This window comes from Euleptes europaea, chromosome 11 (genome assembly GCF_029931775.1).
Source record: "Euleptes europaea isolate rEulEur1 chromosome 11, rEulEur1.hap1, whole genome shotgun sequence".
In the NCBI taxonomy this organism is placed as follows: Eukaryota; Metazoa; Chordata; class Lepidosauria; order Squamata; family Sphaerodactylidae; genus Euleptes; species Euleptes europaea.
The window spans coordinates 33,606,587-33,621,024 of record NC_079322.1 but is presented as its reverse complement, the minus strand read 5'-3'; the positions used below and the strand labels follow the sequence as shown (position 1 = coordinate 33,621,024).

General features: G+C 43.0%; 1 protein-coding gene across 3 annotated transcripts in view; it reads left to right on the top strand.

The window, feature by feature from the left end:
• The first annotated feature begins 286 nt into the window (after positions 1-286).
• Positions 287-14,438, top strand: part of RBMS3 (RNA binding motif single stranded interacting protein 3) — a 675,371-nt gene continuing 661,219 nt past the window's right edge. For 2 of the 3 annotated variants that reach the window (XM_056857448.1, XM_056857446.1), the window contains exon 1: positions 289-454. In XM_056857448.1, coding sequence (XP_056713426.1) covers positions 329-454 — 126 coding nt within the window. In that variant the 5' untranslated portion in view covers positions 289-328. Of the gene's footprint in view, positions 455-14,438 lie in introns of all 3 variants that reach the window. The other variant, XM_056857449.1, reaches the window with a different exon arrangement.

Below are 14,438 nucleotides of genomic sequence, written 5' to 3'. Positions count from 1 at the left end.
AGGGGGAAATGGACCTGAATGTAGTGGGGGAAATGAAGCCAGTGCCAACAGGAGTAGAGGGAAAACGGAGTCCCTAGGGAGGGAGTACCAGTGGAAAAGAATAGGATTGACTCTCCCTGATAGTCCTTGTGGATCACCTTGTAGTCCAGGGTTCCTAGATACTTATGTTCATGGATTTGTCAGTTATTCCCACCTTTCCAGTATAAAATTTTATGTGCTGTGCAAATGCAACACCACATTTATTTGTATTTTATATTTGATTTTCTTTCTCTCTTCATAGCCCAACTCCACAGTGAGAACGTACCACAACAGTAAATATCGGGTGACCATGAGCCCTGGCTTTAGTTCACAGTGGAACAGCAGCCAGCCTCTTTGGAACACATACACTTTCCCAAGAACAAGCTTGCACTACCAGTCCCATGCTAGCTACACCTACTGTGCTGGACACACTGCGGTGAGTAAATACAGCAACTTGCATTCTGTTGTTCAGTGAAATGTAGACATACTCTTCACCAGAGTCTGAAAACTCAGTGAGTTTGGATAGTGTATGTTCTTTGACAGTGGCATTGGAACAGTATTTTTTTTTTCTGTAGACCAACTCTAATGAATCTAAAACCTAAATAGAGGAGATTGTCTTCAAGTGAGTTAGAATATATTTTGAAATTACAGCTCTGTTTACTATGTTTCTATGCAGTCGAGACACTGGGCGAAGTAGTAGTAAAAATACAATATTTGGCTTTACCTTTAGAGAGCTGCCATAGCTAAATGAATACTCCTTGAGCTCCGGAGTCTATAGAGTTTTAGTTAATTTCAATGGTTCATCAGGAGTGCCTGTTATCTTCTGTCATTAACATCAATATCTTTGGCACACTTGATAGAGAACATAATTGCCTGTCTCTGTGCTAAGCTGATTCATGTATTTCCACCCAATCAAGTGGCAAACAATATAGAAAGTTGTATATATAATACTCATCACATCTTTTTGTTTGACATCTGTGAAAAGACCACTTTGACAATCATCAGTACAACTGTTTGGACCACCTTCCACAACTTTAATGTACTATTACAGCAAAGGCTATATTTGCTTCACAATTTTCTTTCTAAAAGCAGGTGTTATGTCCAGCAAGGGAATCAACAGCATCCCTATGGTGAAATCATCCACCTACCGAATGTTTAGGAATGCTCGCTATATGATGAAGTAATCATCACATTGTGATTTCCCCCCCTCTACGATGGGCACTAGAAACTCTCAATGCAAATGACGTCAGATTACATGGCAAGCTGTTTAAGTGTTAGGGAGGAAGTGAATTTATCAGGTCTGTTTCCATCAGCATCCTCAGAGCAAATACAATAACTGCTCCCACTTATAAATGATAATTCACATATATGCCTAATGTTACGTGATGACTCACAGATGGATGTGGGAATTGCTTCCTCAGAAAAATAATCTGTTTGAAGCCATATCAGGGAATACAAAAGCTCCGTCTCTAATGTTCAGTTTGTGAAGCTTGTTTCACATGTTCAAATTGGCGTGAGATGTTACATATTTCAAGTAAGGAACATAGGTTTAGGAATTCAGCCTGAGTACATCAACCGGGTAAGATCTATCAAGTCTCTGGTTTTGTCCTTTTGTACATGCTCATAGACACTGGGATTTATGAAAACTGATGCAGTGATCATATGACACCTGACAGTTTATCGTGCATGAAAATTTCCTAGAGGTTATATGTTGCAGGTTATATGTTGTTACATGACTACTTTCCAAGGGAAGGAGCTGCAATTTAAAGGGACGTTTTCCCTTACAAATTGCTCCACGGAAAATTGCTACCCGGGCTGCTTTTACCCCTAGTGGGAAACTAACTGGTTCTCATAGTTTTTTAAAGGAGGTAAGAACAGTTTGAGGATGGCGATTTTAATGTTTAAATGATGTCAGGAGAAAGAATTAAGCAACCCTCTTCTCGCGTGCTGGTCTGCTCTTAAGTCAACACTCCATGGCTGCAACCTGTTAAAAACAGTTCCTCATTACAAAACTACATGTAATGTGTTGTTCTGCTCTTCCCTTAGCTACACTCCATTACAAGAATGAATGTTTTACATTAAATAGTGTAACAAGCAGGATGAAATATCTTTTGGATAACCTGAGGTTGTGTGAACTGCATGGTATACTTTAGATCTGCTATCTTGTACTAGTCATGATGCATGTCTATTCTCTACAGTATCTGAGGAGCATGCGTATTAGGTGCTGTGAAACACAGGCAGGATGCTGCTGCAGTCGCCTTGCTTGTGGGCTTCCTAGAGGCACCTGGCTGGCCACTGTGTGAACAGACTGCTGGACTTGATGGATCTGATCCAGCATGGCTTTTCTTATGTTCTTATGTTTTCCATGGCAGGCTTAATTACAAAGTTTATTGAGTAGTGTGTAATGCATTACAAATTAATTATAATGTAGATGGGTAGTCACTGTGCAAAGGTGAAAGCTCCTTTAAATGAGTGCAACAGTTTTGTATTTGATTCTGCTATTTGTTGCATTCCTTTCATTTTTGTTTACCCTTGAGACTTATTAGACTTACTGAAAAATAGTTTCAGCGTTCTTATTATTGCTAAGAATACTAGAAAAAAAATGGAGAACTGCTGAAAAGCATCTCAAATGTCCTGAGTTAAAATGCTCTGTAATAAGGCAGGCATTGTAAGAACTTTATTTATACCTCAAACACCCAACTATGCACAATTTAAGCCCTACTGAAATCAGTGGTAACCAGAAGCTAAATGTTTGACACATTCATTTTATCTGAGTATCACAAAGCCAAAGTCCTATGAGACTATCCTGGAGATTTGAGGTTGGTGTCTGGAGAAATTGGAGTTTAGGGAGGGGAGGAAGCTTAGCGGGGATGTGATGCCGTAGAGTCTTTCCTCTGAAGCCATCGGTTCCTCCAGGGGAACTGATCTCTGTAGTAAGGAGATCTGTTGTCATTCTGGGAGAACTCCGGGCCCCACATGGAGGTTGGCAATTTTGACATGAATGTTGTTAAAGAATTACTGTTCTTCAGCTAGAATTGAAACTGGGGCATCACATGGCACTGTGGATTGTCCGCCTCCAGAGCCAAGATCCTGTTAAATATCTACTCAAAAGTAAATTTCGTTCAGCAAAGACCCTGACCTCACTGCATTTTCCATTGAATTTTTAGAGTAATTCATTATCAGTTCCAAAGGGTGGGGGTGTTAAAAAGTGTTTTTTAAAATATCTGTAGCAAACCAAAGCTGCTGCTCAGAATCTGAAAAAAATAATCTTATTCCTACATATTGCTTTGCTACAAGGGGGAAAAAACAGTTCCTAACTCTCTTACTACAAGAAATGCAAATTCACCATTGATCCATAGGAGCCTGAAGAAGGAGGTTTGGTTTTTATATGCCGACTTTCTCTACCACTTAAGGGAGAATCAAACCGGCTGACAATCACCTTCCCTTCCTCTCCCCACAATAGACACCCTGTGAGATAGGTGGGGCAAAGAGGGTGTGACTCACCCAAGGTCACTGTTATGTATGTATATAGTTAGGCGATATGCAGGGGGAACTTAGGAGCTTGAGTCCTGAATGAAGGATCCTAAGTCCTGCATGCGCCATTGGCCCAAACCGGCGCGTGCCATTGGCCCTAAGCCGGCATGGATCGGGGGGGAGTGGCCACGGGCGGCCAGGGGGGCATATAAGCAGGGCCTTTTGCACTGTGTTCTCCAGTTCTGTTCCTGTTCACAATGAACGCAGTTGCTGTTTGAACTCCGTCTCCGACCTCGTGTGTCCTCCCCACGCGGACTTAACAGTCACCCAGCTGGCTTCACGTGGAGGAGTGGGGAAACAAATCCAGTTCACCAAATTAGCCTCCGCCACTCACGTGGAGGAGGGGGGAATCAAACCCGGTTCTCCAGATCAGAGTCCACGGCTCTTAACCACTACACCACGCTGACTCTAAGAAAATAGTCATGCTGCAGAGATTAGGAAGTGACTCAGCTGGAGGAATCTTAAAGGAGGAGTAGTCCTGGAAAACACTCAAGGAGTTATTGACTAGCACACAGAACAGCAATTGTGTTTAATTTTTTAAAAAATCACCAAACAAATCAGAAAAAGATAGAAAACATCGCAGAAACCATAGAAGCACAATGGGTTGGCCATAATGTTATCAGGATTGTCCTTTTTTTTAAAAAAAAGTCAATGAAATGTAGCAAATTCAGACCAAGTAATAAGACACATTTTACATGTTCCTCATTTTAGATACCAACTTCACTTTCTTATTCTTTTTAATGCCCTTGACTGTGAGAAGCTTCCTTGAGTGGTAAATGAAAGGAATAGTTTCAAGATCTGCAATGCTCTAATCAACAGCCATGAAGTAGGCAACCGTAGGAGAAAGCTTGATGGTTGATCAATGCAACCCCAAATGCTAACTGCCGACATTATTTTTTTAAAGTTATCTGTGAAAAGCATCGGACAGGAACAAAGCCTCAAACACAAGCTTATTAGGCTGCTTTATTGCAAGAATAAATAGAGAGCCCACCTCTATTGTGCTGGGTTCCTTCAGGGGAAAAGATGTCAGACTCAAACAAATGCATCTCTCAATTAGTTTCCCCTACCTCCCACACTTCTTTGCCTCTGAAGCAGCCATCCCAATGGCTTGTAAGAATGTTTTTTGCCTCTGCCTCTTTCGGCCAGCTTTCAAAGCGGCAATCTCATGCAGTTAATTCAAATCAAATCAGCTTATCAGCTTGGTTCATTGTAAGTCTTTCATAACCGCTCGTGTGTGACAGCCCATTAAAACTTGGCCAGGACCTTTAAAACATCACCCAAATCTGCAAATATATTTTACATTCAAGCCTTTGAGCTAGCTGGGCATATTTGTTTTGTGTATTAACCTTTGAAATTGAGCTTTTTTTCCAAGGGGTTGTAGGCACAAGGTAATTTACCTGATTTTGCTCACAGAGGATTAGTTTTATTATTTAAAAAAACACATGAGCTTTGATGCATTGTTTGTCCAGTGGTCCTCATAATTCAGCACGGGTGAAAGCATGCACACTATCGTATGTGAAATGTGGCTTGAGTGTTCAAGTCACAGGTACCTGCTGCACAAACTGAAGTTAACGCTGGCACTGAACTTCACATATAAGCAAAATGTAACCTTTATATAAATGGGTCCATAGAGCTGGAAGGATGGTGCTTGCTTGTTTAACTGTTTTCATATATGAATAGGGTTGTTCCCAGTGTTGGGAAGGGGCTGTGGCTCAGTGGTAGAGCCTCAGCTTTGCATGTAGAAAGTCCCAGGCTCAATCCCCGGCATCTCCAATTAAAGGAACTAGGCAAGTAGGTGATGTGAAAGACTCTGCCTGTGACCTTGGAGAGCCGCTGCCGGTCTGAGTAGACAGTACTGACTTTGATGGACCAAGGGTCTGATTCAGTAGAAGGCAGCTTCATGTGTTCATGCGTCTCATGAAGATGGAAAAGAGGAAAAAACTGGTTGAGTGGTAACAGGTATTTTGTATTTACACTGTGTAAGAGGACTCCCATTAGATTATCCTTCTTTTTTTCTCTTGGATCAGTGAGTCAGGATTATTACGTAGAAGTCAAGATAAAGAAGGACAAGGAGGAAGGTAGCTGTGAAAGCTTGTGGCCTCTCTCAAGTTGTGTCCCCAGTGCCTCCTCTGCCATGTTCCATCATGATTATTAAATTTAAAATAGCTAAGTCACTCGCACATTATGAAGTACACAATCTGGGCCTGAGGTCTCTACTCTGTGTAGCTGGCGGGGCATAGTGGTTGCAGTGTCAGACTAGGACCTGGGTCGACCAAGTTTGCATCCCTGCTCTGCCAGTGAAGCCTACAAGGTGACCTTGGGTTTGTCACAATCTCTCAGCCTAGTGTACCTTCAAAAGGTTGTTGTTGTGAGGATTAACTGGGGGACAATGTGAAAACCTGCTTTGGGTCCTTGATTAGGGAGAAAAGCTAGCTATTTAACAATAAAAATAAGGTTCTCCTTATTTCCAGTGTGTGGTGTCTGAATCAGACTGGGACTGCAGTGCAAATAGAAAAGGGGCTTCAGCCTCCCTTGTGCCATTTCATTACCTGTAATGGCCCCAAGAGGACAGTATTTGGCTCATTGGGGAAACTAGGGGTGTGCACCAAATTTTATTTTGGTACTTTTCAGATTCAAGTTTAAAAGACCCAAAATTTTTCAAAAAAGCCGAATCCCCATACCAATATTGGGTTTTTCCAAGCTTTTTTTGAATATCTGAAATTATTCAGGTCTATTAAACCCTATGGGAAATCTTTGTGGGGACCTGGAGGGGAGGTTAAAGTAGAGCCACCAGATTTGCAGCATAGTTTCCTTTCCTTTTATCCCTTAGAAGCTCCTTGATCAATTGATCTTGAGCAGCATATATCTAGTGTTGGAGGGATATAAGGATTGAAACAAATCTTGCCACTGACAATGTAGCCTTGGGGTCCCTGTCGCTTAGTAAAAAAGGCATTATGTCAGTCACAGAGGCATTGGATTTGTATATTAAAAGGGGGGGAATATAGTGCGATCGAAGTTCCTCGTAAAAGCAGCATTCCAAAAGGGCATGGGCTAATGTGTCAATAGACCCAGAAGAGCAAGGGCAGATCCTGTCTGAGTATGGTATATTCAGAATTCTGCCCTGCATTACCATAGAAGGATTAGCATTCAATCTAGCCAAGCAAAAAGCTCTACAGAGACGAGGAGTTGTCAGATAATATGTATAGGCAGGCAGACCACGTGGAGGGGGTAGTCCGAAGAACTGGGATGAACAGATGTGACGAGCACAAAAGGTAGTGCTGTTATAACCGAGCTCTTTAATGCTCTTTTTAATTTTGGTAAAAGCTTCAGTTTTCCCAAGATCTAATAACATATCCTGCAAGAAGCCCAACAACGACAGTTTCTCATCTAAGATTTTTTGCCATGAGGATTTAAAAGGGTCATGCTTCAGAGAAGCTAGGAACCCCTCAGTGCTAAAGCACAATTTAAGGTGTAGTTTAAAGGCGGCCAACCACGCCCTAGCTTCAAGTGACATTTGGCCAAGCTCGGAACGAAGAGTAACGCCAGCAACACATCGAGGGGCATTTAGGAGTTTTCGTAAGAACTGAAGCAGTGAACGATCTATAGATTCATTGATGACTGTTATCCAGAGGGCAACACCAAAAAGGATAATGTAGCATAGTTTCAGTTGACTCTACTTAGAAGAACCCCCAAGTTTGGTAAAGAATGGGTCAGGGGTCCAATTTTATGGGTCTCCAAAGAGGGTGCCTCCATCCATTCTCCATTGTTTCTAATAGAGAAAAAATGGGGCTCTATAAAATTTGCCCTAACCTGGATCTCGTCAGATCTCAGAAGCTAAGCAGGGTCAGCCCTGGTTAGTATTTGGATGGGAGACCACCAAGGAATACCAGGGTTGCTGTGCAGAGGAAGGCACTGGCAAACCACCTCTGTTAGTCTCTTGCCATGAAATCCCCAAAAAGGGGTCGCCATAAGTCGGATGCGACTTGACGGCACTTTACACACACACATAAAATTGGACCCCTAACCCAATCTTCACCAAACACGGGAGTTCTTCTAAGGAGAGTCACCTGAAGCTATGCTGCAAATTTGTTTTATCTATCTCAAAACGCAGCCTCCCTAGAGTCCCTCAAAGATTCCCCTAGGGTAAAATGGACCTGAAAAAGCCAGAAAAAATATGGTTCAGCCTATCCAAATGCACACCCCTTAGGGAAACCCAATTCTCCTCAGGACTGTTTCACATTGGGATAATGACATGGGTCTAAGTTCCATTCAGAGTTGTATTTCAACAGTGGCAGCCAAGGACCATGTTCAGAGAATGCACAGATTGGTGGTTACAATACATCACACTCTCTGTTCTTGAAACTCACCAGAGCAATTGCTATATTTTAGCTGTTTTAATTGGATTTTAATTTTTTTTTAAAAAGTATGGATATTCAGAACAATTTGGAGATAGTGTTAAATGTACTGAAATATGAAACAGGCTTGGACAGCAAACCGTAGGACATACTTCGACACAATGGGTACACCCGAGAGAGCTGGCCAGGCATAAATGCAAATAATTTAAATGGGATTTAGGCATGTTTATGACTTTTCTGGATTATGCTGGGTGTGTTTGGAGTTTGAGTGCCATGCTAGTAGCCTGGATGGGATCAAAGCTCTAGTATCTCCAACTAAGTGCAGCATGCCTGTATGGGGAGCTAGGATTGCCTGTGGTTCAGCACTCCATGATAGCAAATATATATTTGCTGCTCTGCAGCGTGTGAAGCAGAACTAAGGCTACAGATTAACAGAGCACAGTTACCAGAGTCTGCTTTTCCAAGGGCCAGTGTTTCTTCTTAAGCAAACAGAAACTCCTAAAGTGGAAAAGGAATATATTTTTCTTTCCAATGCTAAGGCTGTCTTGGAAAAGCAGACAAATGAGAGAAGCATTCAGGTGGCTGTTTTTCAGACATACAACACAAGGGTTTTTTAAAATTATCCTTAGCCAAATATGACATTTAGAAAGAACGGAAGGAATGTTTAACATCAGTTATTTTAGTTTTAAAAACCTAAAATCTTTTGTAGTCTTAATTAGGAGAAAAGATATCCACCCCCCTTCCTGTCTTCCAAGTTTCGTATTAAATGAACAAGACAGGTTGTCTTCAAAATTTGTAAGGAAGGAGAGAGTGCCTTGAAGCCCCAGAGAAAATCCTGGTATTAGGGAGGTTAGGGGAATGGCTACAAACAGCTAACCTGTCATGCATTGTGAGACACTTGACACATTTTGAAAGACTCGTTTCAGAAAGACAGGAAATGTGTCCTTTTTTCCCTTTAAAAATTATTAGGGGGATCTGGAGGTTATTTGTAATTGCAATCCGTTACATGATTAGGGTTGCCAACCTCCAGTTACTATCTGGAGATCTGCTATTACAACTGATATCCAGCTGGCAGACATCAGTTCGCCTGGAGAAAATGGCCACTTTGGCAATTGAACTCTATGGTATTGAAGTCCCTCCCCTCCCCAAACCCCGCCCTCCTAAGGCTCCGCCCCAAAAACCTTCCGCCGGTGGCGAAGAGGGACCTGACAACCCTATACATGATATGTTGTTTTTGTTTTATTCTTCTGTCACCAATGACATTAATGAAAAAGCATTTGCCTTGTGGACCATTTCTAATTTTGAATTGCATACTTGCCTACAAACCATTGCAAGTACAGTATCATTCAACTGCATTATCAGCATCAGTCCATGGTAAAAGCTTGACTCATTTCTGCTTTTACATGCCCATTACATTCCTTTTATGACCTTTTAAAACAGGAAGTGTTGGTGATGAAAATGAGGTGCAGCGTACACTAAGGATGAACATTATGTTAATGTCAACAGATATCCTTTAACCCTGGAGATGGCCCAAGAGTCCCAAAGTTTATGCCGATGTGTAAAGTACTGTACTGTGTAAAACTTTGAAGATGTATTGAGGGGGCGGGGGTAGTGGCAGCATATAACCATAACAACAGATGTGGCTGTTGCTTTGATCCTCAGTTAGAAAAAGAGTCTGCTCTTAGCTATTCCCTGGCACAGTCTAATGTCTTGCTTTACCCGGCTTGTATGTCTTTCCCCTGGAACTGCTGTACCTCATTCTGAAAACTCTGTATATGCTATAACTATCCTTTTTTACCTGGGGCAATCACTATTTTCTGGTAGCTGATATTTTCCAGTATCTCTCCCTCATAAATCATTGTCCCTAATTTGTCACTTTTTTTTTTTTTGCAATGCCCTGTTAAAAATTTGTTTGTTGTGAGTAACTAGCATTGAGGTTCATCCTACCCATGTTTTCTGCAGGCAAAGAAGGTGAAGCAACTTTTTTGCTGATTTTCCGTTCCCACTGTAAATTCCCATTTTTTCTGGGGATGGGGATCTACTTATTGGTGTATTTATTTATTATATTTTTATCCTGCCCTTCCCGACTAAAGCTGGCTCAAGGTGGCTAACAACACAGAATTACAATTGAAATAATCATCCATCATATAAATATTGAAACATTAGATCATCGAGGGACAATGATGGCGCCCTGACCATGGCTCTCAAATGATGATGTCATTTCCAGGTTTAGAGAACCATGCAGACCCAGTGTGGAGAACCACAGGGTGTTAAAGGATGGGCATAAGAAAAGGTTGCCAATTGCCTGGTGGTAGCGGGTAAACTACCGCCCATCCACTGAGCTGCCCGCTGGACAGCTGAGGGCCAGTGGGCACTGTGGGCACACGCGCTCATGCGCGCGCAGACGTAGTGCACACATCACTTTTGGGTAAACCTGAAAGTGACGCGGACGCTCTAGCACCCTTGACTAAAACTCTATGGAAACCATAGAGTTTTGGCCGGGATCGCTAGAGCGTCCCCGTCACTTCCGGGTTAAACCGGAAGTGATGTAGGCGCATCGCATGCGGGCGTGACATGCCAGGTGCACGTGTGCATCACGCACTAATGCCACAGCCCTGCAAAGCTCCCGCTGGTGGAGCTGCAGGGCCTGGCAAGCCTAGCATAAGATAGAATTTGAGAAAAACAGATAGGGAAAAGGAAAAAGAGGGATAGGAAGGGAAGGGGGAGGGAAGGGGAAGAGGGAAAGGAAAAGAAGAGAAGGGGGAAAGGAAGAGGGGGAAGAGGGGGGAGGGGAAGGGGAGGCCACCTAAGAGAACCATTGCTGTCATCAACTGTAGGCCTGGCAGAACATCTCTGTCTTGCAGGTATTGCAGAACTGTGCTAGCTTTCACAGTAGGCTTGCCAGGCCCCGCAGCTCCACCGGCGGGAGCTTTGTGGGGCCGTGGCGTTAGCGCGCGATGTGCGTGCGCGCCTGGCATGGCGTGCCCCTGCGCCTGCGTGTGATGTGCCTACGTCACTTCCGGTTTAACCCGGAAGTGACGGGGACGCTCTAGCAATCCCGGCCGAAACTGTATGGTTTCCATAGAGTTTTAGCTGAGGGTGCTGGAGCGTCCGTGTCACTTTTGGGTTCACCCAAAAGTGATGTGCGCCGCGTCTGTGTACGCCTGGCCGGTGGGCAGCCCAGTGGATGGGTGGTAGTTTACCCACCACCACTGGGCAGTTGACAACCCTAGTTCACAGGGCCCTGGTCTCAAGGCATATAATGGGGGAGCACAGCAAGCTAAAGTGAGAGAAGAAAACAAAGAAGTTCACTTCTGTAAGCACTGCCACTTGTGCTAGATAGTATCCTTCCCGTTGTTGTTGTACATTATCCTTCCTCCCTCGAGTCTCTCTGGACAGCTGCATTTTGTCCCCTAGTACAGTGGTTCTCAACCTTTCGTATTTTGCTTCCCACCAATTGCTTTTTCAAACACCCTGTGTCTCTCCGTGATAGAAACAAAAAGGCCACTGTTTCTGGGAAGGACATTTATGTTTACAGACATTTTGGTATTGGCTTGGATCTAGACCAATGTTTATGTATACACATGGGTTTCTACTCAAGGAGCATGATCCCCTCTCCCCTGGTCACAGCTGGAAATGCCCCCCCCCCAATTTTGGTTTTGGGGGGTCCCCTCTCCTCTAAGAACAGGATTTCAAAGGCATTTGGGGCTGCTAGGGGAGGGGAGAGGTGGGAAAAATCACACTCAGTGAGTGGAAAGTCTTGCATATGCAGAAATATCTAGTCTGGATTGAATCCATTATATTTATTATGTATGGTAAGCTTGAAGGACATAAAAAATGCAGAAGCACAATTCAGGAGATTAGAAGAAACACCAAGAGTCCTCTGATACCACATGGATAATCTGTGGCAGGTAGGGTCAGTTGGAGAGGACATGTCACACTTGCAGGTGGACATGAGGATTGTGGAAGATTGAATTATTAGTAATTGTTGTAAAAACCCTGTGTCCTCACCTAGACTACTTCTGCACCCCACCAGTGGTTTGTGTACCACTAGTTGAGAACCACTGCCCTGATGTGCATCTAGGTAAAATGCACATGCATGAACACTGGAACAGCATGCAGTGTATTTTGAACCACTGATGACATATTTTGGGACAAATATGTTTTTCTCACTTTTTCTCATTGGCATTTAAACCAGTGGATTTGTATTCAGCTATGCACTTCTGAAGACTTAAGTGCACTTCTGTGTCTGAAAGAGGAGGGTGGCAATTTCTGGCAGTCTGCCTCCCTACTTTGCCCCCATGTTGAACTCCCCAAACACAAAATTTCAGGGGACTCAGTGCCAGGGTTGTCAGGTACCCCCAGCAATGGGCTTAGCAGGGTATTACTCTGCTAAGGATAACACTGTAGCAGAATTGTCTTGAATGGTACCCATCAGCCTTTGCATCTGATTACCAGAGATTGGTTTATTTTAATGTCTAAGGAGTAACTTGGTATTTTTACTAATACAGAATTTTTTTCACTTTTTTTTTATAGAGGCAGAACTTGTATAACTCATCCCTTTACATAGCACAGCATAAAAGGATCGTGGAATAAGTTGTTTTTCTAGCTGACTCTGGAAGCAGCTTTTTCTTTAAATCTCTTTCCTGTTCAGCTGGTGCTTAGTATCTTTTGTCTAGCCAAGTGGGACAGGTGCAATTACTCACCTCTGAGCTCTGGGAAAAAGAATATAATTCAAAGCAGTCTTCCATGAGGTAGAGTAATTCATTGATTCACATAGAGTTACTTTATATGGGTCACTTAAAATTTTGAAAGAGTGCAAGATGCTCATGGGGTGTTCTGAACCTCCCTGCTGCAAAAATATGTAGCTGATCACCCTGAATGCTTGGGACTTAACTAGGTAAGGTGCTGTGAGATCTGATAGGCTAGGCCTTTATATATAAAAGGAAAATCAATATAGTAGACTATGGTTTGATGACAACATCTTATCTATCAGTTGGGCAAGAAATGACTTCTGTTACTTGAAGTTAAAGGTTTTGTAAGGGATGTCCCTTCCTCTAATTAGTTTGCTTCAGCGGGAGGAAGACCATCACGTATTTGATGCTCTACAGCTCTCCCAGTTAGGTTTACCCACCTTTTGACTGGTCCTTCAGGAGACCTTTTCCCTCTGTCCCGTCACAATCATGTCCATGTAGTCCTTTCCTAAGGCAGCATGGTATAGCCCAATCTTGTCAGATCTTGGAAATTAAGCAGTGTCAGTACTTGGATGGGAGACCACCAAGGAAGGCTCTGCCGAAGAAGCCAACGGCTAACCACCTCTGCTCCTCACTTGCTTTAAAAGCCCTTTGCTGGGTTGACATAAGTCTGTGGCAACTTGATGGCACTTACATACATACATACACCTTTCTTTCGCCCTAATGGATGAGACCCTAAAAATGGCATTTCCAGAGCAACAAACACAACCTTTTCCATCTCTAATATTTAAGAATTCGTTCTAAAGCAGTGGTTCCCAACCTTTTTTTGACCAGGGACCACTAGGACTTTTTTGTTTGGTGCAGGGACCCCAAGGTTCAAAATAAAAATTCTGAGAATTTGAAAATAAACTTTAATCATAACTGTTAGTTAAACATTAAACTTAGAATAATATTTTAATATATATTTTTATAATAGAGAACTTTTAATTGAAAATATTAATTTATTATGGGTTTATAACTTTGTTTCGCGGACCTTAATTTAGTTCTCGCGGACCCCTGGGGGTCCATGGACCCCTGGTTGGGAACCAGTGTTCTAAAGAGATAGGATTCATCATTTTTGCTGGGGCTGGTCCCCACATTACTGTTATGGCAGTTCCATGGATATTTGCATGTATGTATACGTATGTCTAGGTGGTGCATTTTCAGCTGTATCCTCATAGCAAAAAGATGACGAATGCCAAGCCCTGATTCTTAGCCACTCTAATGCCTGAGTTTCACAACTACAGAAAGGATCCTTCTTAAGGGTACCTCCAGCAGCAACTATCATAAAAAGTACATTGGAGGCACAAATTTACTGTGAACTTTGTTCTCCTGGTATACGCCCCCCCCCCCAAGAGTGCTATGCTCGAATAATAGCAACTTGTTGGTGGTCCCTGGCTCAAGGAGTGTGCGGCTGACCTCGACCTGTTGGAACTCCCTTCCTAGTGACATCAGGGCCCTGCAGAACCTCACAGAGTTCCGCAGGGCCTGTAATTCTGAGTTATTCTACCAGGCCTTCAAGTGAGGGCAGACGCATGCCAGTCTCCCTATCTCCCCCACCTTCAATTTTTCTATTCTTCTGGTAAATGTATGAGGGCACCGAATGCTTTATTGGGTCTTCCAACGGCAATTATAGTAAATAGGGTTCCCAACCTCCAGGTAGTAGCTGGAGATCTCCCGCTATTACAACTGATCTCTAGCCGATAGAAATCAGATCACCTGGAGAAAATGGACGCTTTGGCAGTTGGACTCTATGGCATTGAAGTCCTTCCCCTCCCCAAACCCCGCCCTCCTCAGG